Source organism: Rhinopithecus roxellana, chromosome 6 (assembly GCF_007565055.1).
Source record: "Rhinopithecus roxellana isolate Shanxi Qingling chromosome 6, ASM756505v1, whole genome shotgun sequence".
NCBI lineage: Eukaryota > Metazoa > Chordata > Mammalia > Primates > Cercopithecidae > Rhinopithecus > Rhinopithecus roxellana.
This window is the reverse complement of record NC_044554.1, coordinates 50,687,252-50,711,407: the sequence shown is the minus strand read 5'-3', so window position 1 is coordinate 50,711,407 and position 24,156 is coordinate 50,687,252. Positions and strand designations below refer to the sequence as shown.

The 24,156-nt window shown below is 44.9% G+C and overlaps 2 long non-coding RNA genes, 2 pseudogenes and 1 gene segment (V, D, J or C); 4 read left to right on the top strand and 1 right to left on the bottom strand.

Annotated features, from left to right (window-relative positions):
- The first annotated feature begins 1,172 nt into the window (after positions 1 to 1,172).
- LOC104681389 lies at positions 1,173 to 4,990 on the top strand (annotated as a pseudogene). Its single transcript, XR_004057904.1, has 3 exons — positions 1,173 to 1,241; positions 1,382 to 2,270; positions 4,846 to 4,990. The product of XR_004057904.1 is annotated as a M1-specific T cell receptor beta chain-like (transcript).
- Positions 4,991 to 10,010: 5,020 nt separating this feature from the next.
- LOC115898174 lies at positions 10,011 to 11,163 on the top strand (annotated as a pseudogene). The gene is made up of 3 exons (XR_004057877.1): positions 10,011 to 10,251; positions 10,346 to 10,604; positions 10,718 to 11,163. The product of XR_004057877.1 is annotated as a T cell receptor beta variable 3-1-like (transcript).
- Positions 11,164 to 11,476: 313 nt separating this feature from the next.
- Positions 11,477 to 21,692, bottom strand: LOC115898221. 5 transcript variants are annotated; one of them, XR_004057905.1, is made up of 7 exons: positions 21,594 to 21,692; positions 16,940 to 17,085; positions 16,028 to 16,124; positions 14,810 to 15,773; positions 14,347 to 14,530; positions 13,450 to 13,643; positions 11,477 to 12,236 (listed from the first exon to the last, which is right to left on the bottom strand). It is a non-coding gene; the product is annotated as an uncharacterized LOC115898221 (long non-coding RNA). The 5 variants fall into 5 exon arrangements; XR_004057908.1 differs by having other exon boundaries at positions 15,178 to 15,773; XR_004057907.1 differs by lacking the exon at positions 21,594 to 21,692 and adding an exon at positions 17,563 to 18,041.
- Positions 13,658 to 14,815, top strand: LOC104681418. The segment is given in 2 exon segments: positions 13,658 to 14,032; positions 14,143 to 14,815. Coding segments are annotated over 2 exon segments (474 nt in total).
- On the top strand, positions 15,767 to 22,855 carry LOC115898224. The gene is made up of 4 exons (XR_004057913.1): positions 15,767 to 15,957; positions 16,087 to 16,212; positions 16,918 to 17,130; positions 22,746 to 22,855. It is a non-coding gene; the product is annotated as an uncharacterized LOC115898224 (long non-coding RNA).
- The last annotated feature ends 1,301 nt before the right edge of the window (positions 22,856 to 24,156 follow it).

Genomic DNA, 24,156 nt, shown 5'->3' with positions numbered 1-24,156 from the left:
GAGTTTGTCACCAAGGTATCCTTTCTGAATTATAGCTAACAAAGATGGCAGGTGGTCCCAGAAGAGAGGGATGAGGTGCCTCTCATGAGGGAACCCATGTGATGAGACAGTCCCGTTGGGCACGTGTGACTGGGGGATGGAGGAGGCTGGCACATGAATGGGGATGGCAGAGGGGACCCTGATTTGCAGGAAAGACAATGAGCTCACCTGTTGGTGCCCTGTGTTCGTGGAGCTGTTGACACATCCTAGAGAACATGCCCAGCAGATGGAGGAGCGGCTGTGGGATGAGGAGATGAACTCAGAGATGCAGTGTGAGGCCTCTGGGTCCAGACAGCATGGCAGCCCAAAGCAATGATATATGCATTGATGTTGTTAAAAAGGAATTTTTTTTTTTTGAGACTGAGTGTCTCTCTGTCGCCGAGGCTGGAGTGCAGTGGCACAATCTCAGCTCACTGCAAGCTCTGCCTCCCAGGTTCCAGCCATTCTCCTGCCTCAGCCTCCCCAGTAGCTGAGACTAGAGGCGCCTGCCACAATGCCTGGCTAATTTTTTGTGTTTTTAGAAGAGACAGGGTTTCACCATGTTAGCTAGGATGGTCTCCATCTCCTGATCTCATGATCCACCCACCTCGGCCTCCCAAAGTGTTGGGATTAAAGGCGTGAGCCACCACACCCGGCCTAGAAAGGAATTTATAGCCTGGGCGTGGTGGCTCACACCTGTAATCCCAGTGCTTTGGGAGACCAAGGTGGGCAGATCACTTGAGGTCAGGAGTTTGAGACCAGCCTGGGCAATATGGTGAAACCTCATCTCTACTAAAAATACAAAAATTAGCCTGGTATGGTGGTGTGAGTCTGTAATACCAGCTACTCGGGAGGCTGAAGCAGGAGAATCACTTGAACTCAGGAGGCAGAATTTGCAGTGAGCCGAGATCACACTGCTGCACTCCATTCTGGGCAATGGAGCAAGTCTCTGTCTCAAAAAACAAACAAGCAAAAAGCAAGGAACTCACAAATATTTAAAGAAGTCATTTAAGTGTATTCTAATATAAATTCTTTGTTCCTGTCATTGCGTGGTTGAGAGAGGAAGTGATGTCACTGTGGGTACTTCCGTGTAAGGACAGGGATGTCCTTCTTCCTCTGCTCCTGCTCACAGTGACTCTGATCTTGCAAAGCTCCCATCCTGCCCTGACCCTGCCATGGGCACCAGGCTCCTCTGCTGGGCAGCCTGTGTCTCCTGGGGGCAGGTAATTCCTCAGATGCCAAGCAGTCTCATTGTGTGTGTGTGTGTGTGTGTGTCTGTGTGTGTGTTGTGTGTGTGTGATGGGTGAGAGAGAGATGACTATAGTTGTTTTTCTCATTCAGTTCCCAATTTCTGTCTCCACAGATCACACAGGTGCTGGAGTCTCCCAGTCCCTGAGACACAAGGTAGCAAAGAAGGGAAAGGATGTAGCTCTCAGATATGATCCAATTTCAGATCATAATGTCCTTTATTGATAACGACAGAGCCTGGGGCAGGGCCTGGAGTTTCCAATTTACTTCCAAGACAAGGATGCAGCAGACAAATCGGGGCTTCCCCATGATTGGTTCTCTGCAGAGAGGCCTGAGGGATCCGTCTCCACTCTGAAGATCAAGCGGACACAGCAAGGGGACTCGGCCGTGTATCTCTGTGCCAGCAGCTCAGCCACAGCGTGGCACAGTCACCTCCTTCTGGCTCACAAACCTCATCCTTCTCTCTCCTTGCAACTCCTGCAAACCCTTAACAGAGGCTTTGCTCCTCTGTTTGCTCCTCCTTCTCCAGGAGAAAGAAATAGATTTGGACCTCAGCTGTCCACAGATTCACCCCTGAGACACAGTAACTATAAATGTGGGTGGTGGAAGCAATCGTGGTCCACCAGGCTCCAGGAGTCCTCAGAGCCAACTCACTGTTCTAAGGCAAGCACTGGGTGTCTTAGCCTCGACCTTCAGGGCTGGGACACGCAGTTTTCTTCGGGGCTGGGAGGTTGCTGCCCACATACAGAAGCTTTGGGCATGGGCGGGGAACAGGCCTCTTCCCTTACATGTGTTGGGCATCTGGCATCTGCAAGGTCTGATGCTTCATCCACAAGAACATTCATTCTTTCTTCTGAATCCTCTTCTATCCCTGTCACATTGGAAGTTTTCTGTATACAGGGGCACACCATTCTTCATGTTTGACTTGAACGTTTTTGTGACTTTTGTGGCCGTTACTTGATGAATACAGTCATGATAACAAGACTTCGTTTCTTCTGCTTAGTGTAAGCAATGCGTGTTCTTTATTTTGTTTTCCATTACCACTGCTCCTGTCCTGGGAGACTGAAGCTGCGTGCACTACTGCTCCAGTGTCAGCTTGGCTCCCTAGGAAATGGCGTTTCTAGAACCTGAATGCTGACAAATAAGAGTTGTATGTATGTATACCATGCAACCTGCCATTTAAAAATGTATGTCCGTAGTGCAATGACTAAATCTAGCTAATTAACATATGCAGTACCTCAATCCTTATCCTTTCCAGTGGTGAGAATACTTGAAATGTACTCTGTTAGCATTTTCCCAGAATACAATCTACTGCTACTAACTCTAGTCATTTGTTGTATAATAGATCTTTGTAACATCTTCGTCTTATCTGAGTGAAATTTTGTATCTGTTGACCAACATCTTCCCAACAGTCCATCTCTACTCCAGCCTTTGCTAACTACTGCTCTAGTCTTTGGATTTGAAGTAATTTCCCTGAGGTCTTTAACTCAAGATGATGGGGGAATTTTCTCTATAATGATGCTTATATTACTTTTGTTTTGTTTGTTATTTTACATCTTGCAATATAGGGCTTGCTGCAAATATAAATAATTATATTGTAATAAAAATCCTTCACCTGTCTTTGGGTGAAGTTACAGTTCACATATTCAAAATTTCAAGCTGTGACTAAAGCTGACATGATTATGTATCATGGATTTCTGGGAGTCCTCAGAGACAGCCCTGTACACCAAGGCTAAGATAGAATATTCCAGACCCAGCCAGGACAGAAGGGCATGGTCCTGCATAGCTCCTTGGAAAATTATAGTTCCCCAAATTCATTTATCGGATATTTTGGTGCCACAGACACCAAATTTCTTTCTCTTGCAAATGATGGTTCTTGGCAGGGATTGTTCTGAACCCATTATAATTTTGCCATCACCAAATCACTCCTTGCTGTCACCTTGTGTGGAAGCCCTGGGCACAGATGGAAATTCCCTGACCTTAGTATGCTATTTCAAAGACTTCCAAAGACCTTGTATCCGTCTTTTTCCACCTTCATCCACATGACCTGTGAGACCCACACTCCCAATAGTGGACCAGCTCTGATTCTTATGCTTGAACAGAACTCAGACCACAGCTGTAAACACTGTTGCTGAAAGAAGATGTAAAAAAGGCAGGCAGGGTTTCCTACCTACACTGAGGGTGAACATACAGGGGCAGAAAGGGAATATTTTATTAATAACCAAAAAAAGAAGAAATAAAGGCCTTGCTCTAATGGAATGTGAACTGTAGCTTCACCTGCAGAGAGGTGGAAGATTTTATTACAATATACTTACTTATATTCATAACAAATAATATATGTGAAAAATAAAGAAAACAAAAAGTAATATAAGCATTCTTACAAAGAAAATATCCCCATCTTCTTGAGTTAAAGACCTCAGGGAAATTAAGCCACATCAAAAGACGAGCAGTAATTACCAGAGGCTGGTTCTTTCTCTCAGTAGAGAGAGGCATTGTGTCAAATGATATTTGTACAAGAGGGATTAAAATTCTGAGGCTCCTCTCAAATATTTGACATAATTTTCTTTGTTTATTGTTTCATTCTACAATCTCACAATTTAGGAGAGCAATTCTTTTGTGGTTGCATTGTTTACAGCATTTGGGAAGGTTTTTGTGGTTAAATTAATTTAAACAATCATTTTAATTGTGCATTTATTCTGTTCACGGATAGAACAGTGAAAGCAGTCATTTACACATCCTATGATGAAGATGTTGTTTAAGGTTCAGATCCACACCTAACTTTCAATCCAGTTGGAATGAAAAGATGCAGAATTAGGTGGCACATGCTGTGAGAGAGGTTCATGCCAATTACTGTGGGATTTGGAGGGAGGGAGAGATAACCTCTACTTTAGACCACGCTCCACAAAGAAGGAGTGGGAGTCTGTCCATGGGAAACCGCAGAGAAGTAAATACCAGCAGCTTCTAACAAAGGTGGAGTGAGGGCTGTGGGAGCAAATCCTTGGAACAGAAAATGGTGCATTTGAGCTCTCACAGAGGACAGTGGAAAGAAAAGTCATACAAGCCCCAGTCCCCTGGCAGGTTCTGTTTGCTAATGATACTATTTTGCACCAGTGAGTCCTTATCTCACATCACTCTTCTACCTCTTCCAGAATAATCCCTTCCCTCTCCACTGCTCAGATCAGCAAATGTGCATTGTAGAAGTTACTCGTTTCACATAGCAAGCCTTTTGCTGGTCTTAATTATATCCATCCTTACTTTCCACATGAGATATTGTTTATTGCCTTGCAGATGATCCTACTTTTTATATTCCAATTTTCACTAGTTAATACATATTTGATCCCTTCTTGAAGGTCAAGATGACTTTGGAAATAATAAGCCTATCTCATTATCTGGTCAGTCTTTTACTAATCTTTATTTCTATGGTAACATTGATTGTCATTTTGGGGGACATGTTTGTTTATCTTGAATTTCATTGAGTTTTCTTAAAACATCTATTTTGAATTCTTTGTCTAAAAGGTCGCATATCTCTGTCTGTCTAGGATTGGTCTCTGTTTTATTTGTTTATTTATTTATTTTGAGAAATCACCGACTTCACCGGCCACTGTACGCTACCGGGGTAGAGGAAACTTTGTGGTTTCATAGCTTGGGCCTTCTTTTTTCAGAGCAGGGAATTTCATTTTGGGTCAAGACTGTTGAAAATGGCATAGTGAAGAAGGTAGAGTCATCGGGGTTTGCTTTATATGCTTGAGGAAGCAGGAACTGAGATTTGGGAAAGGTCGAGAAAAGAGAACCTGGTCAAAGATGGCTGAAAACAGAAATAGAGCAGAAAGCAATGAAAAGTGGTGTTCTGTGCACCATGAACGCTCTTCTCCCCACTCCAAAAGTTTTCAACACCTAGAAAATATGAAGAAAGGACTGACAGCAACTGGAATCACGTTGCAGCCAGTTCCAGTTGGGAAAAACACCAAACAGCCTCTTGTCGGGTGTAAGAACCCTGAAGTTGGTCCTGATGTCTTCCTTCTGGACTTCTGGCCCTAATCTTAACACCTCAGGGAAGTCAGGTACTTCCCAAAATGCAGAGAAGGTCAAATTGACTTTGGTTTTGAAGGAGAAAATGCTCTGAGCTTCTCCCCAAGATAAACTCTGCTTTCCTGGGAATGCTTTCTCACAGTTGTCATCCACATCTGATTACCGTCTGTGATCGAACAGTTTTTGAAGATGTTGGAAAACTCTGCAGCCTTTAACATCCTCTGCATTGGCGCTCACTGTTTCCATGGCCCAGAAGGACCTTCATTTTCCCACGACAGGGCCAGACACTGCCCATCTGTCAAGGACGGGCTCCCACCTGTCTTGCTCTTCACTTCTCTCCCTGGCATTCTCTGGCACTTCATGATATCACTCTCTTTGTTTTCATAGGCCAAACCAAGAATAAAATGGGAACTGCCTGATGTTTATAAGATGAATAAATTGAAGTTCACTTATATAGACCTGTGGAATATTACGAATTACTATCTTCTCTTTACAAGAGACTTCTATGTGAAATAGACTGGAGAGTCTTCAGGGAGAGGCTCAGTTTTCTCCACAAATTCTGCAATATTCTAAGCAATTCTGTCTTCACAGTCGTAATTGATGATTTGTTCTCTAAAGTACCCAAACTGTGTTTAAAGCCAGAATTTGTAAATGTTCTTCTGGGAAAAAAGAAAATCATTATGTTTTAGTAACATTTATCCAGTCTCACGATCTTGCTGAGAAATATTTCTCATGATACACACACTTTCCATGACCACATCTTCAGAGATTCGGTGAGACTGGGAACATCAACAATGGTCCTTCTCAGAAACCAATCTAAAGCACCGAGAGGAAAAGTAGCTGTGCTGGTAATTGAACTTCAGCAGACTTGTCCATTAAAATGTGTTGTGTGTGTGTGCTTGTGAGCTTGCGACTGTGAGTGTGTTTGCTTTCTTTTCTTTTTTCGAGATGGAGACTTGCTCTGTTGCCAGGCTGGAGTGCAGTGACGATGTTGGTTCACTTCAACCTCCACCTCCCAGGTTCAAGCCATCCCAGGTTCAAGCGATTCACCTGCCTCAGCCTCCTGAGTAGCTGGGACTACAGGCGTGCGCCACCATGCCCAGTTGATTCTTGTATTTTTAGTAGAGATGTGGTTTCACCACATTGGTCAGGATGGTCTTGATCTCTTGACCTCGTGATCCACCCACCTCGGCCTCCCAAAGTGCTGAGATTATAGCCATGAGCCACCGCGCCCAGTCGTGAGTGTGTTTTCTTGTGGAGATGCAAATGGTTTCTGTGGGTGGCATTTACTAAGCATCACTGGATCACTGGTAGAGTTCATAGGCACTTTTGTAACCCCTGGGAGTTATAGGAAATGTCACAGCCAACTGAATCTGGCTAAGTCATAGCTGACAGGGTTGTTTATTTTAAAATTTTACAAATTCAGAAATAAATTTGTAAAATCAAGAAATCCTCTCTTATAAAACACATGATGTAAAATTTAGTGATATTAATTTAAATACAAAATATGAAAAGATTGGGTCTGATTGAGCAAAAGGATCCGAGGAACAGTGCAGTGTTTCTGGGCTAGGTGGGCTTGACATCCTCACGCTGTTTAATTAAGGGTCTGTTTAATTCTGGCTGCTCTCTAAGTGCGACAATTATTTATTTTGCAATCAAAAGATTGGTTCATGTGTCCCTTTGGCCCGGGGTGAATTTGAAGATCAACCCTAAATTGGCCTTTTGGGGAAAGCATAGAGGGTGTGAGGATGGGGGTTGCAGGGGTGAGAATGGGGCATCTTTGTTCCCGATTTGGACAATCTTGAGCTCATCAGGTCAGCTGTGAATCCATGAGACTGTGGAACGTTGGCCACTTGGAGGCGCTGTGGCTCCACAATGCTGCAGGGAACCCCGGAGAGGGGTGGGAGGGTGACCCAGGAGAGCAGGGCTGAAGGGTATGCTTGGCTGCCTGCTGGCTTCAGGGGAGTGGTTTGATTCAGAGTGGATCTTGAGTTAAACACAAACTCGCCACTGCTAGAGAAGAGTAGAGGTGCCTGAGGCCTCAGTTTGCACCAAAGAGTACAGTGTCTCTGTGTCTGCATGGGCAGTGGAAGGTGAAGGAGCTCGGGCCACAAGGGCTGGGCATCAGTGCCAGGGCAGGGACAGGCAGGCAGAGGAAAGTAAGGTGTGATGTGGGCATGTGGGGCCTGTTCTCCACCCACCAAATCTTTAGTTTCGGGGCTGTGCAGGACAGAGGCGTGGGGGAGCTGAGCCTGGGGCCTGCCAAAGGGTGCAGGGGGCAGCGGTGGCCTGCAGGGAGAGTAACTGGGAAAGGCCAGTTACCGTAAGAAGCTCCAGAATCATTCCTGCCCCCACTCAGGAAGTGACCGTGAGGCACATGTTGCCAGCCAGAAGGGTTCAGGCTCTGGAGAGCTGACAGGCCTTTCCCAGGCACTCTCTGCTGCTTCTACGTGTGATCTGCTTTAATAGTCACATAAATCTTGCAGGATAAGTATTATTTTACCTGTTTATGTATCTGAGGGAAATCAGCTGTCCTGGGTCTCATATTTAATAACTGGCTGAAGACTGGGTGCAGTGGCTCACCCCTGTGACTCTAGCATTATGGGAGGCCAACCTCAGGAGTTCGAAACCAGCCTGGGCAACATAGTGAAACCCCGTCTCTACTAACAATATAAAAACTCGGCCCGGTGTGGTGGTGCATGACTGTAATTCCACCTACTTGGGAGGCTGAGGCAGGAGAATTGCTTGAACCTAGGAGGCAGATGTTGTGGTGAGCCGAGATCATGCCATTGCACTCCAGCCTAGGCAACAAAGTGACACTCTGTGTCAAAATAAAATAAAATAAAAATAAAAACTGGCTTAAGTGTGTCTCTCCAACACCTCTGCACAACCCCTTCTTTGTAGCTATGTCCTTTCACCTGCTTTCCCCTTTCCAGGTCCCCATTAGCAAGTTGTGAAGATCATGCCTCATACATAATCAGTAGAATGTCTTCCCTGAGACGTCCAAGGAACACTTGACTTCCAGGCCGAGCATATCCATTCATCCTTCACTGAGACCAAAAAAAAAAAAAAAAAGTGTTATTTTCTGGCCAGACGTGGTGCCTCACACCTGTAATCCCAGCACTTTGGGAGGCTGAGCAGGTGGATCCCTTGAGCCCAGGAGTTCGAGACCAGCCTGGTCAACATGGAGAAACCATGTCTGTACTAGAAATAAAATAAATTAGCCAGGCATGGTGGTGGGCACCTGCAATCCCAGCTACTTGGGAGGCTGAAGAATGGGAATTATTTGAACTCAGGAGGTGGAGGTTGCAGTGAGCTAAGATTGTGCCACTGCACTCCAGCCTGGACAGCAGAGCTAGACTACACACACACACACACACACACACACACTTAGAAAAAAAGAAAAAGAAAAAAAAGGGGGTAGTAATTTTCTGAACTGTAGACTTCCTGTAACCAATGCAACATATCTTGAGAGGAAGGAACACTGAACGTAAATGTTCTCTAGGCCAGAAAGGTGGTGGATCCTCCTCAAAGCCTCTGGCCCGTCAGTCCTCCCTTTCTTCTCAGCTTCTCAGCCATCAAAATGAAATTGGCAAATGACTTTAAGGGAAAAGCAGGATTTTGGTTTTCTTTTAGATTTATCCATTTTCTATGAGATCCGAATCTCTTAAGCTCTTACTGCTTCAGTAGCTCCAAGTGCCTTCAAACATTTCTATTTTACATTTTATTAAGCTTTTCTAGTTGTTTCTGGTGGGAGTGCTGTTCTGCAACAATCCAATCTACTAACTCTGAAAGTCAGTTTTTATATTTATTAAAGATGATGTGCAATTGAGTTGGTAGGTTTGTATGTTTGTATTATGGTAGAAGCTTCCTGAAGAGAGTGAGGAATGAAGCTCTTCTAGTCTCCCCTCAAGTGTCTCTAATGAGACCTCTACCACCCTGCCCTGCTGCCTTTGGTCCACCATGGGACTGAGCCTTGACATGTTTGACACTTTGACCACAAGGCAGAGCTGTGACTCTGCTGAGATTCAGAGAACTTGGAGGAGGGAGAGACAATTCTCTGGATGGCAGAGGGTTAAGAGAAAGATTGGGTTTATTTACAACAAGGGAAAATGTGGTCTGCAGAGAATGCTAGTCAAGGCTCTAAGTGTGAGGGTTAAATACAGACTATTCATTTTGCCTTGACGTGCAGGCGCTTTTGTCCTAAGGAAGAGCCTGGACTGTCAGACTTGCACTCGAGCCTGCATGGGATTAGAAAGGACGAGGTATGAGCTGGGGAGACTGGGAGCCCACAAGCAGACACAGATGGAGGACCCCTTCCCAAGAGGAATAAGAGAGGCTCTGGGCATTGGGTCTCTGCTCCAGCTCAGACCAGTACAGCTGAGCCCTGCCATGAAGTGAGTCTGGCTGGCCAGGGGTTCCTCGGGGATCTTGCAGAGAATAATAACTGAGGGAAATCTTCCTAGGAGACCAAAAGTGACCTACAGCCCCGTTCTCCTCAGTCTAAATTATCAGGGAATTAAGCTAGAAAGAAGTTTTTTCTTGTTCCCCTTCTGGATGGTCCTCTGAGTCTTTGGACCAGGAGCTCCCCACAGTGATAGGAAACTCCTCTCCTAGGCCTGAGCAAATGTTTCTATCAAAACAGCATCGCCAGACCCCCTTTCAGCTTCTATCTCCAACTTCTCTCCCTGTCTACAGAGACCCACGGAAGCTAGACTTGTCCAGATGTCAAAAGATCCGATGATGCCAAAACACCTGCAGATAGGAAAGAAGGTGGCATTGACAGACCTCCAGGATGTACACCTGAAACACACTTTGTTTTCACTTCAGGCTCATGTTTCACCTTTTTAAAAAGCATTCAGAATTTCCCTGACTTCTTGGAAATCCCCAAAAAAAGCCTGACTCTGGGAAAAAAGCACAAAAGGGAGAGGAAGGGAGGAGGTGGTCAGATCCCAGGTAAGGAGCGGGGAGGGAGGGGGCTGATGGCACAGGAATGACTGTCAGAGAGACATCCTGGAGGCCACAATTCAACTCTCTCAACTATTCCCAGAAATTCCAAAAACTCCTTTAAAGCAGCAAGTGCAGGGCGTGAAAAGGAGGAGCCATGCTAGAGGAGAGCCTGGGAATGGGGAAATGATTACAGGCTGTGATCTCACTGGCACAGCCCCTCTCAGCGGCAGTGGAAAGCACAGCCTAGACTTCTCACCACTGCACACCAGAATCCTGCCCTGGGCCTTCCCTGGTCTGCCTGACTCTGCCATGGGCTGCAGGCTCCTCTGCTGTGTGGTCCCTCTGCCTCCTCCAAGCAGGTGAGTCCTGGGCCCAGGTGACATCATCCGGTTGGAGTCTCTAAACCTTTTCACCATGACGACAGCAGGCTACCTCCTGGGATTTGCCTGAATTCTGCATCTTTCCTTTACAGATCCGTTGGACACAGCCGTTTCCCAAACTCTAAAATATCTGGTCACGCAGACGGGAGAAAAGGAGTCCCTTAAATGTGAACAAAATCTGGGCCATAATGCTATGTATTGGTATAAGCAGGACTCTAAGAAATTGCTGCAGATAATGTTTATCTACAATAATCAGGAGCCCATTTTAAATGAAACAGTTCCAGATCGCTTCTCACCTAAGTCTCCAGACAAAGCTCATTTAATTCTTCACATCAAATCCGTGGAGCTTGGTGACTCTGCTGTGTATTTCTGTGCCAGCAGCCAAGACACAGCCCTGCAAAGTCACCACATCCCTGTGCACAAACCTCCCAGCTCAGCCAGGAAGCTGTGGGCCAGTGCGTGCACCTGCACCCAAGGCTCCAGTCTCCACTCCCTGATGGCCTCTGATGGAGTTTCAGTCCGTAGTATAGCCGGCTAGTGCACCTGATGTGGCAATTCTCCATTTTATGTACACAGAACTCTCCGAATTCTGTTTATCAGCTAAAGCAGGGGTTCACAACAAAGTCAGCAAAGTATCAGGGCTCAGCTAACAAAACAGGAGCCTGTCCCATGCACTGAAGATCTTAACTGATGGGAGAAGCCATTTCTTCTCTTTGTCGGCTGCACATATGGGTACATATTTTACCTAACGTTATGATCACAAACGCAGTGTTGGTAAAAATGGTTGATGAGCATAAGCATAAAGGAAGGGGAAGGAAAGCATTTCTAAGATCAAGAGACAATTTGGATTATCAGTGAGTACTTTATTTAACAGAGAAATATTTGGAGAGGCATGAAATTCCATGGCAATAGGTAAACTGAAAAGTGTTGAGGAGAAGCCAGTGGAGGCAGCCTTGTGCCTTGTAGACTCCTTTTCTTCAAGAAGGGTGACCAGCAAAAGTCTCTCCCAATTCTGATGAAAGTCTTCTTGAACTCTCCTCAACAGCAAGTGATAGCTTGATGACAGGGGATATTGGGAGACATGAAAGGACTTTGGAAACAAATCCTAGGTAGTGGTAAGCCACTGGTCCTACTCCAAGTGAAACAACATGATGAAACTGATATTTTGGTACAGGAACACTGAAAGTAGTATGGATCAGAAAGGAGATAGATTTTGGGGTGGTCTGAAGGATTAGGAGACTTCTAAATATCCTCCATGAAAGAAAGGGTTTATGTAAAGCATTGTGGACGATATACACTTGAGGCTCTGGATTACGTTGTCTCTTGGAAAGTGTTGGGTTTTATTCTGGGAGGGTTAAATGTAGGACTTGCTACGGTCTATTTCAGCTTCGCCCTCCCTCTTAGGGAGCCCCAGCACGTGGTCATCATTGCTAGTGCATGGCCTTCCCAGGGTCTTAGTGGGAATCACAGTGTATTCACCACATCACTCCACTGTAACTGGGTCTGAATGCTCTGGCTCTTCTGAAATCTCTGCCCATGTCTTCAGCCTTCCAGAACTTGTTCTCTGCTCAGCCTTCGGGTCTGCCACCCTCTGCATACACAATTTAGGATCTGGCTCAGGAAAAAAAGGGGGCATGGGTTTCTTACATATGATTTTTGGGTTCCTTTTTTATTACACTGTGTCCTAAATCCCAACTGTCTTGGAGTCAGTTATGTCCTAGCTTCAATCACATATAGTACTGCTATTTGGTACAGACATGTTTACTTGACTTTATTTCACGTTTACCATTCCACTCTTCGCTCTTCTTTCTCACAACTCTGACTGGCCTGAGGTCATTCTCCTCTTCAGATCCATCCCGAATTCAGATGACTTAGACTCACCTATAACCCACCCTGTGCTTTGAGAAAGGTTTATGTTAGCTACTGACCTCAGGGCAGTCAAGCCTTTCATTGTCATTGTTACTCAAGGTAGGTTGAATTCCATTAAAAAAAAAAAAATCCTTGAAATTTGGTCCACTTATTGAGAGCCACACAATGCAATCAAATTTTTTTTAATTCAATTTTTTTTTCTTTTTTGGTGGAAAGGCCAAGAATTGTTTCCTTGCTGAAGCAGACTCCTATCATAATAACTTTAATAGTAACAATGTTAGCCTTTAAATCAGGTTGATGTTAGGTTCTCATCTAAGAATGAAATAAATCCAACCGTAGCAGGTTGAAGGTCTCTCATAGGTGGAACCTGTTCAGGAGGAGACGATTCAACCACTTTTCTTAAATTCTGATGTACATGCCTTTACATTTTTTGCTTTAAGGGCCACATAAAAATAATCCAAAACAATTTACACATGAGAATATTAGCGATCTAATACTTTCCTCCTGGCCCAGCACATCTCCAAGTTTGAAAATCTCTAAATTATCAACCCATAGTTTCATCATGGTAATGCCTTTCTACCCCCAACATAGATTTTTATGTAACTGATTTATAACTACAACCCTAACCCTACAATCAAATTGTCATTACAAAAGAGTTACAAATATGTACTATAATGGTAGATGGTTAAAATCACTTAGGGATTACGAATCATTTCATTTTTGTGTTTATTTGTACTTATCTTTTGTGTTTATTTATTATGTCAGCTTCAAGCTGATTCCCCTTTCCCGTGCTCCCCACACCTTGCGTTGTTCTTTTTCAGCATCCTGTGTATGTTAGCCCTAAACCCAGCCAAGCCCCATGCCCTCCACTTCAGGGACAGAGGGTGGCTCATCCCTGTCGTGTCCTGCAGCTCCCTCCCCAGTGCCTAGTTGCTGGTTGGCATCACAGTCATACCCTTGAATGATGGGCACTGGTCCACACTGCATCCGTGGTCATGCAGTCATCCTGCCTCCACAGAACCGGGCAAAAAGGGCTCTACCGTGCTTAGACATTGAAGGAAGGGACATTTTGAGTGGCGCTGTCTTGTGTGATCCCACAGGGGAGAAGGAGATTCCTTGAATGCGAGTGGTCTGTCCTTGAGAGGAATCCTGAAAGACACGGGGACAGAGATAGAGGGAGGATCCACATAATGAGGAAGCAGCTGAGAGCAAAGAACCCCTGCCAGAGGAATACCCTTGGAGGATAAAAAGCTGGCTCTGCCCTTTCTGCCCAGCCCATTCATCCCAGCCCAGACAATTCAAATCTATCTTCTATCAGGACCCAGAAACGATGTAAAACCTCCAGGAATAAATATCCCCTGGGTCTGGGGAAGCTGTCAGGAGCAGTGACATCACAGGAAAAACTACCAACCAGGGCCAAGGAGACCAGAGCCCAGCCCCTCGCCCAGAGGACCCCAGTCAGAGGCCTTATCTCAGACCCGAGGCTAGCATGGGCTGCAGGCTGCTCTGCTGTGTGGTTCTCTGTCTCCTGGGAGCAGGTGAGTTGGGTTCAAATCAGCTGTCCTCGATCGCCAAGCTTTTTCCTTGTGATTGCAGCAACAACCCTCCTCCTGGGCTCTGCCTGAATTTTGTCCCATTCCCCCCACAGTCCCCATGGAAACTGGAGTTATGCAGACACCAAGACACCTGGTCATGGGAATGACAAATAAGAAGTCTTTGAAATGTGAACAACATCTGGGGCACAATGCTATGTACTGGCACAAGCAGAAAGCTAAGAAGCCACTGGAGCTCATGTTTGTCTACAACTTTAAAGAACGGGCTGAAAACAACAGTGTGCCAAGTCGCTTCGTACCTGAATGCCCAGACAGCTCTCACTTATACCTTCACGTACGTGCCCTGCAGCCAGAAGACTCAGCCCTGTATTTCTGCGCCAGCAGCCAAGACACAGCCTTGCAGAGTCGCCGCTTTCCTGTGCAGGAACCTTCGGGGTCTGCCAGGAAGCTGTGGGGGCCACGGAGGGCTCGGGTGAACATTTCCTGCAAGAGCCCCGACAGAAGCTTCAGAACATCATAGCACCTGCTAATTCATCCATGTGGCAACTTTATATACTGTGCTCATATTTAGAGTGTGGGTTTTCTTTAGCATGTGACTCTGCCCTGTCAACTGATTTGAAAACGATAAACACATTCAGATCTAGTCTTTTTAAAATCCCCTTTTAAATTGTAAAATAAAGCAAGCATGCTATAAGGGGATTGTTTAGTTTAAGATTTTATAAGACCCTCTAAACAACCACCTGCGTCACCGCAGAGTCATACCCTGCAATGGGCCACACAGTGTCCTGTGAGGAGCCAAGCTCTTCTGACACTTTATGTCTGGTGGTCTCCAAGCCTCTCTTTCTCAGGAACCAAGGGGTCCCTTCTGTCATAAGTTGCTGACACCCAAGGTCAAGCAGCACTGGGTTTGGGGGAATCATAGAGGTAACTTCCAGGCAAGGGTCCCAGGGCAGGAGGCAGCTGGAGAGCACAGTAGACAACCCAGGTTTTGGGGAATGGATTTGAGAAATACGTCAAACCAGTTCTGTTATTCTATCTTCCATCTTGTCTATTCTCTAATTTTCTTATTTAAACTCAAATCTACAGCATAAATTCCAGCCCTGATCAAAGCTCCACATCCGCACAGACACCTTCTCTGAATCCTGCAGGAAGCAAACTTGTTTCTGTCCACTCCCATCCGTTCAGATCCCGTGGACCATGGTCTGGAAGCTTCCTCACTCATCTACTCTCCTTCTCTTGACCTGAAGTGTCCTTGGTTTAAGATCACAACTCCTCACTGGATTTCCTCTCCACACTGACACTGGAAGACGATGTTTTCTCCTTTTGGTCTCTTTATTCCCAGCACGTTGAATCATCAGGCTCAGAGTTCAGTGTCTTTGGATTGTAGCTTTACATTGGCCTTTAGGGAGGAGAGTGGGTCCTGACCATTCTCTTCGTGTCTTAGCTTGCCTAGGTCTCCTGAATTCTGTGTTTCTTGGGGGCTCCTCAACTGCACTATTTCACACAGGGTCTGCAGGACTGCACCGCAAAGAAACACAGAGGTCAAGCCTGGGGGCATCCATGCACTCCCAGGTGAGTCGTCGGGACAGGTGGGATGTCTCTGAAGCAAGCCTCATCCAAGGCACCCTCAGGCTCCCTCCGGTGTTCTTCCCCAGCCTCAGTCCCCTTCCTCACAGGCCCAGTGGATTCTGCTGTGCAGAACAGAGAGCAGTGGACCTCAGGAGGCCTGCAAGGGGAGGACATAGGATAGTGACATCACAGGATGCCCCTCCCACCAAGAAAAGCGAGGCTGAGAACTCAGCTGTTCCCCAGGAGGACCAAGCCCTGAGCACAGACACAGTGCTGCCTGCCCCTTTGTGCCACGGGCTCCAAACTGCTCTGTTGGGTGCTGCTTTGTCTCCTGGGAGCAAGTGAGTCCTTGCAGACAGGAGAGCACTCCCATCCTGAGCCTGCCCCCCACCCCTGTGTTCTCCACTTTACCTTGGGGAGGTACCACCACACTGTCTCCTGTACTCATCCTCCATCTGCTTTTCCCACAGGCCCAGTAGAGGCTGGAGTCACCCAAACTCCAAGATCTCTGATCAAAACAAGAGGACAGCAAGTGACACTGAGCTGCTCCCCTGTCTCTGGGCATAACAGTGTGTCCTGCTACCAGCGAGCTCCAGGTCAGGGCCTCCAGTAATTGTTAAAATGTCATAATGGGTTACAGAGAGTAAAAGGAAACTTCTGTGATCGTTTCTCAGGGCACCAGTTCCCTGACTATCACTCTGAGCTGAACATGATCACCTTGGAGCTGGCAGATTTGGTCCTGAATCTCTGTCCCAGAAGTTTGGGACAGCCCTGCAGAGCCAGCTGCATCCTGTGCACAAACCTGCCTGCCCTAGTGTGGAGCAACCTCAGCCCTGACATATGTGAAACTTGGGGACTGCAGGGAGAAAGAAAAAATAATTTCATGATGCTGGAGCCAGCAACCTCGGGCTTTTCTGCCATTCAGGGCTGAAGGAAATAAGGCCAGGCAGCTCTGCTCAGAAGATGCCGCTGCTCCCGTAGGTTCACTGCAGAATCACCTTCTCTGCTTGATACAGAGGTAGAGGACATGTTCATCATGGGACAGCTGGCGCTCTCTTTTTAACGGCAGGGAATTTCATTCTGGAGTCAAGATTGTCGATAGTAGCGTAGTGTTGAAGGTAAAATCACAGGGGTTTGCTTTGTATAATTTAGGGTGAAGAAATTGAGATTTGGGAAAAGTGGAGGAGAGAGAATATGATTAAAGATTTTTGAAAATAGAGATAAGGCAGAAGGTGGTAAGAAGTGGTGTTCTGTGCACCAGGAGCTCTCTTCTCACCCTTCCCCAAATTTTCAATATCTAGAAAATATAAAGGAAGGACTTACAGCAACTTGCGTCACTGGTGGCCAGTCCCAGTTGGGGATATCATCAAAGAGCTGCTTGCCTGGCGTGAGAGTCCTGGAGTTGGTTCTGATGTCTTCCCTATGGTCTTCTGGCCTGAATCTGAACTCTTCAGGACACACTCAAGCACCTTCCAGAACACAGATGAGGTCATTTTACCCTTGACAGTAAACAGGTAAAGGCTCTCCAGTTTCCCTCCAATAAATTCTACTTCCCTGGGATGCCTTTCTAATGCTCATCACTTAGATCCAATTACCTTCTGTGACCAAACAGCTCTTTCAACATTTCCTAAAACTCAGCAGCCTTTATATGCTCTGCATTTGTCCTCACTATTTCCATGGCCTGGACGAACCTTTGTTCTCCTAAGACATTACCAGGTACTGATCATCTGTGAAGGACAGGCTCACACCTGCTTCTCCCTTCACTTCCTACTGTGACATTCCCTGGGACTGTACTGTATCACTCTCTTTCCTTGATTTTCATGGGAAAAGCCAAGTATATAATTGGTTCTATTTGATGTTTGTAAAGTGAGTAAGTTAATCCTACTTATACTGAGTCCTGGAGTATGATTAATCACTGTCTTCCCTTCACAAAGGATTCTTCTTACCTGAAATATCATGGAGAATGATTATGAATAGCCTCAGTATTTCATGCAACCTCTGCAGTATTCTGAGCAGTTGTGTGGTTCTAGTCTGGATTGATGAGCAGTGCTGTGAAGTACCGTAACTGTGTCTAACGCTGCAATTTGCAAATGTTCTTTTGGAGCAAAGAAAATCATGTTATAGTAATATTTATCCAGTCTCATGATCCTGCAAAAATATTCTTTGTCATAACCACACTTCCTCAACCACATCTTTAGAGATTTGATGAGGCTGGAACATCATCAAAGATGCTTTTCAGAAATCAGCCTAAAACACTGAAAGGAAAGTCAGCTGAGCTCAGTCATGGAATGTTATCATCTTTGGCAAGTAAAAGATATTGTGTGTGGCCGGACTCTGTGGCTCACACCTGTAATCCCAGCACTTTGGGAGGCTGAGGCGGGTGGATCATGAGGTCAAGAGTTCAAGACGAGTCTGGCCAACATAGTGAAACCCTGTCTCTACTAAAAATACAAACAGTTAGCCGGTATGGTGGTGTGTGCCTGTAATCCCAGCTATTTGGGAGGCTGAGGCTGGAGAATCTTGTGAACCTGGGGGGTGGAGGTTGCCATGAGCCGAGATCTCGCCATTGCACTCCAGCCTGGGCGACAGCGTGAGACTCCATCTCAAGAAAAAAAAAAAAAAAGATATAGTGTGTGTGAATGTGTGTGTGCATGTGCATGTGTGTGTGTGTGTACATGTACGTGTGTGCATGTGTGTTCTTGTGGAAACTCATTCACATGGACATAGTTTCTCTGGGTCTCATTACTAAGAGGTGCTGGGTCACTGGTGGAGCTCATAGACACTTCTGTGGAGTGACAGGTAATGTCACAGCCAATTGAATCTGCCGAAGTTACAGCTGAAAGGGTTATTTCAAGATTTTGTAAGTTCAGAAATACATTTATAAAAATCTAAGAATTTTCCTTCTAAAATATACTATGTAAAATTTGCTAATAATTCATTTAAATACAAATATGAAACGTGGGTCTGATTAATCAAAAGGAACGATTGAATACAGTTTCCAGGCTAGGTCTATTTGATATCTTCACACTGTTTAAATCTGTGACTTGTATTTTTCAGGCTTCTCTCATCCCTCCTAGCATACTAATTGCAGTGCTGTAACATTGTTTATTTTGCAATCAAAATGTTGGTTAATGCATACTTTTGCCTCCGCTAGCTAAAGGTGGACTTTAAGGTCAACTCTAGATTGGCCCTTCTGGGGAAGTATAGAGGGGTGTGTGAGAGGGTCGGGATTGCAGGAGTGAGAGCAGGGCATCTGTTCCTTCTTTGGACAATCTTGAGCTCATTAGGCCAAATGTGAATCCATGAGACTGCGGATTTTTGGCCACTTGGTGGCGCTGTGGCTCCACAGTGCTGTAAGAAACCCTGGGTAGGACTGGAGGGTGGCCAGGAGAAGGCTGAAGGGGATAACGGGCTGCCTGATGGCGTCAGCCGCCCTTTGGGATTCCCTGAGTAGGGCCTGGACATGTGGAGTTAAGCACAGACCCCTCACTGCCAAGGAAGGGCAGGGGTGCTAGAGTCTTCAGTTTGCACCAAGGAGGGAGTGTCTCTGCCTCTGCATGGGGAGTGGAGGATGAAGGAGCTGGGATGGCAAGGACTGGGAATGAGTGTCAGGCCTGGGACAGGGAGGACAGAGGAAAGGCAGATGTGACGTAGGCATGTGGGGACTGTGTTCCACCGGTCTCACCTTTAGTTTCAGGGCTGTGTAGGACAGGAAGATCTCCTGGCGTAGCAAAGCCTGGGCCCTGCCGATTGTAGCAGAATGTAGGGGTAGCCTGCAGAGAGAGTAACTGGGAAAGGCCAGTTCTCCAAGGAAACGCCAGAAACTTTCCTGCCCCATTCAGGAAGTAACTGTGAGGCAGGTGCTTCCAGCCAGAGGGGCTCAGGCCCTGCCAAGCTTACAGGGTTTTCTTTCCCAGACATTCCCTGCTGCTTCTATATGTGATCTGCTTTAAAGCTCACTGAAATCACAAGTATTTATTATTTTGCCTGTTTTTGTATCTGAGGGAAGGCAGCTGCCCCTGGTCTCATATTTAATAACTGGCTGTCGTGTGTTCTCCAACACCTCTCCACCCTCCCCTACTCTGTACATCTGTCCCCTCATCTGGCTTCCTCCTTTCAGGTCCCGTTAGCAGGAGGGGAAGGTCATGCCTCCTATGTGACCATTATAACCTCTACCTTGACAAGTCCAAGAAACATATGACTTCTAGGCTAAAGCATATCCATTCATCCTTCATGGCAGCAAAAAGAAAGATAAAATTTTCTACACTGTAGACTTTCTGTAACTAATGCAATCTACCTTGAGGAAAAGTAACATGAATAATCGTTATTCGTTAGTTAGTTTATTTTGTATCTTTTCTTCAATGAAGTTTTTGAGGCCCTTTCTTTGTATATTTTATGACATAAAATAAAACATGACAAAAACTGTTTAATAAAAAATATTTCATTTTAGAGTATTAAGGCTTAAATTTATTTTGTTTTATTTTAGTTTTACTTATTCAAAGTACTTTACTTGGTTTCTGAATTCTACAAATTTCTCCTTCTTTCTCTTTCTCTCTTTAGCTACCTCCCCCATTTTTTGCCAGCATTTTAATTTAATGTGGTAGGAACATGGAACATGAGATCCTTATGTTAAATAGATTTTTAAGTGTACAATACAGTATTGTAATCTACAAGTACAAGGTTGTACAGAAGCTCTCTAGATCTTACTTATCTTGCTGACTGAATTTTTATACCTGCTGACAGCAATTCCTCATTTTCTCCACTCCCAGCTCTTGGATATCACCACTTTTATCTTTGCTTTCATGAGTTTGACTTTTAGGGAGCCTACTATAAGCAGAATCATGCAGTATTTGTCTTTCCGTGCCAGGCTTATTCACTTAGCACAGTGTCCTGCAGCTTCATCCATGCTATCACGAATGGCTGGATTTTCTTCTTTTTAATGCTTAATAATATTTCATTGTATGAATATACCATATTTATGGTCTTTCACTGTTTCTACGAAACCGTCTGTTACATGAGTGGCATAGTCATCTGCAGAACCGAAAGCATGGATTACATTAATGCACATTCACACTTCAATTCTACTCCATGGGCAAGACTTAGAAAAAAATAATGATTCCATCATTTACTGTTATTTTACTATACACAGAATAGAAGTCCTTCTTTTGGGAAGTTTCAGTTATTTAGAAATTCAAGTGTCAGAAGAAAACCCTAAGACACAAATGCTTTTCTCATGGTACAGGTGAGACAACTGGCCCATTGGTTAAATAACTTGACCAAATTAAATAGCTATTAGGATGTAGTACTGATACTCCATCCCTGCCCAGTCTAAGTTCAGTGTTTACAGCTCTATAAAATATTTCATAAAGCTGCCAACCTACAATAAATTGGAATGTTTTCCTCTACATCCCTTTTAGACCTGCTGGCTCTAATAGCATCATAGTCAGAGATCTGTTTACCCTGGAGACAGTGGTGTAGGGAAAGTGGTCTGAAGAGGCACCATGACTCCCAGCCGTGACTTCCACTCTAACACCAGCTCATCGAGATCTGAGGCCAGATCTTAAAGGGTTTAGTTTTAACATTTTTTTATCTATAAAATGAGACTACCACTCTCCATCAGCAGAGATCTATATAACCTTTAATGGCATAAAGTATCTAGCATATAGTAGAAGCCTAGATATTTTGGTTTCCTTTGCTGGTCTCAGACAACTGCTTCCACCATGCCAATGTGCAAAGACAGATATGGACACATTCTGCAAAGGAATCTTAGGTTGAGGACTCAGAAGTCACAGAAATGGAAATATATATGCCTGATAATTCATTTGATAAAATTAACTAGAGGATGTAGCATACATATCTCCTCAGACATTTAAAAATCAACATTTTTGATATATAAATTATATGAAGCAAACGCGACACCTTTTAAATGAACGGATCAGTGATTTTTGAGCAACATATATTAACGTATGCAACCCACCTCTATGAAGACGTATCTGCCTCGCCCAGAAAGTCTCTCACTCCCCTCTGCAATGCCTCTCTCCGTCCCAACGACCAATCATGTGACCTCTATCACTGCAGAGTCATTTTGTTTTTTTTTTTTTTTTTTTTTTTTTTTTTTTTTTTTTTTGGAGACGGAGTCTCGCTCTGTCACCCAGGCTGGAGTGCAGTGGCGCAATCTCGGCTCACTGCAAGCTCCGCCTCCCGGGTTTACGCCATTCTCCTGCCTCAGCCTCCCGAGTAGCTGGGACTACAGGCGCCCGCCACCTCGCCCGGCTAGTTTTTTTTTTTTTTGTATTTTTTTAGTAGAGACGGGGTTTCACCGTGTAGGCCAGGATGGTCTCGATCTCCTGACCTCGTGATCCACCCGTCTCGGCCTCCCAAAGTGCTGGGATTACAGGCTTGAGCCACCGCGCCCGGCCTGCAGAGTCATTTTGTTCGCAAAAATTTTTAATGCAAATGTCAAACCTCTTCTGATTAATCCCCTTGAATACACAGCTAAATAATCAAGGCAGGGAGGAGTTCCTGGGAGGTTTTCTGGTTTTAGAAGGGGTTGAAGCCATGTGAGCTACCTGGCCCATGGTAGGGACAATTCTATCTGTAGTTGGATGTTGTGCCAAAATGACCTCAAAAGGTTTTTTCAGCTAATAGAAGCTGATTCTACAAAATCTATTCATTTTCATTCGTTTAGTTTCTCATCAACTCATTCAATCAAACAAATTTATGTTACTTTTTGACAAAAGTTAATTATCTTTAAGGAAATTATTTTGCGTTCCCATCAGACACACATGCAGCTGGGCTTCGTGTTCACACAGTGAGCATGCTGGGGTCAAGCAAACCATCATCACAGCGACTTACATTGACAGACGATGTCTTATTGGGAGAAGGGTTCTCTTTGACTTCACCCCAAGTGTCCAACCCGTAAAACCTGAGCCTTGAGCTAAAATCGATCTTCCTGTTCTGGCCCTGCCCTGGGCACCAGGCCACTGTGCTGTGTGTTTCTCTGTCTCCTGAACCAGAGTCCTGGGCACAGATATGGAACCTATTCATGGGCTTGTTTGATCCCAGCTGTGGCTTTCAGTACCAGATGTCCTATGCTGTGACTTTAATTTCTGTTTTCTTTATTCTTAAGTTCCATAGATGCTGAGTGACCCAGACCCTGGTTGTGCTCTTGTGCTGAAAGGAAACAAGCACATGGGGAGGTGAGCAGAATATGAAACAAAATAATGTATTTACAACCAGTGGCAAAACTTACTGGCAGGTCCTTTGTCCAAACACTGTTGAGAATTTGAAGATCATGACAGCAGAGTTTAAAACTAAGTGCAGCATCCTTCCAAATGTGGGGCTCTGTGCACCAAAGGTACAGTTTTGGAGCTCCTTTTTTTAAACAAAACCAAAAACCAAAAACACTCCATGTTCATGGTTGCAGGCCATGAGAGAATATTTTTCTTTTTACATTTTAATTTAATTTTTATTTTTCCATATGTTATTGGGGTACAGGTGGCATTTGGTTACATGAGTAAGTTCTTGAGTGATGATTTGCAAGATTTTGGTGTACCCACTACCCGAACAGTATACACTGCACCATATTGTGTCTTTTATCCCTCACCCCTTCCCGCTCTTCCCCCCCAAGTCCCTAAAGTCCATTGTATCATTCTTATGCCTTTGTGTCCTCATAGTTTTGCTCCCAGATATCAGTGAGAACACAAGATGTTTGGTTTTACATTTCTGAGTTACTTCACTGATAGTCTCCCATCTCATCCAGGTAGGTCACTCCAAATGCTGTTAATTCATTCCTTTTTATGGCTGCAGAGAATTTCATTTTATATATATATATATATTATATATTTATATTATATATATCACAGTTTCTTTATCCACTCGTTGATTGATGGGCATTTGGGCTGGTTCCTTTTTATATATTACTAAATTAATGGCAGGTACATTCTTCCTTACCTTAAAGTCTTGCCCTGTCCCCCCAAGTCCCTTATACATCAGGACACCTTTGTGCCCATAGATCATGGGCAGTGCTGGGCAGCCACCATCGTCTACACAGAGAGGGCAGTCAGCAGCATGAGGTGGTTCTGTCTGCTGCAGTCTCACCCCAGGCACAGAAACAAGAGCCCTGGGTTGAGCTGAGGGTGCTCAGCTGGGTTTGTCAGGAGTCCCATCTGTCAGTGAATTGACAAGAAACAGAACAAAATGACTCCTCCAATGTTGATGAGCCTGCCCCTGGGATTTGGAAACTTGCTAACAGAGAAAACCCATATAGACAAAGGATTTTAAACAGGATTATGGTCAATTAAGCAAATTAGGAAAGGATGCTTGAAGGAGTATTTGGGACACAGGAGTCAAAAACACCAGGAAGACATGAGGAGGTGTTCTAAGATTCTAGACTGTAGCAACACTTAGATAACCAATATCAGTGCATTAATGAGTTATTATTATGATTGTTATTATTTTGAGATGGAGTCTCATTCTGTCATCCAGGCTGGAGTGCAGTGGCACGATCTCGGCTCACTGCAACCTCCGCCTCCCTGGTT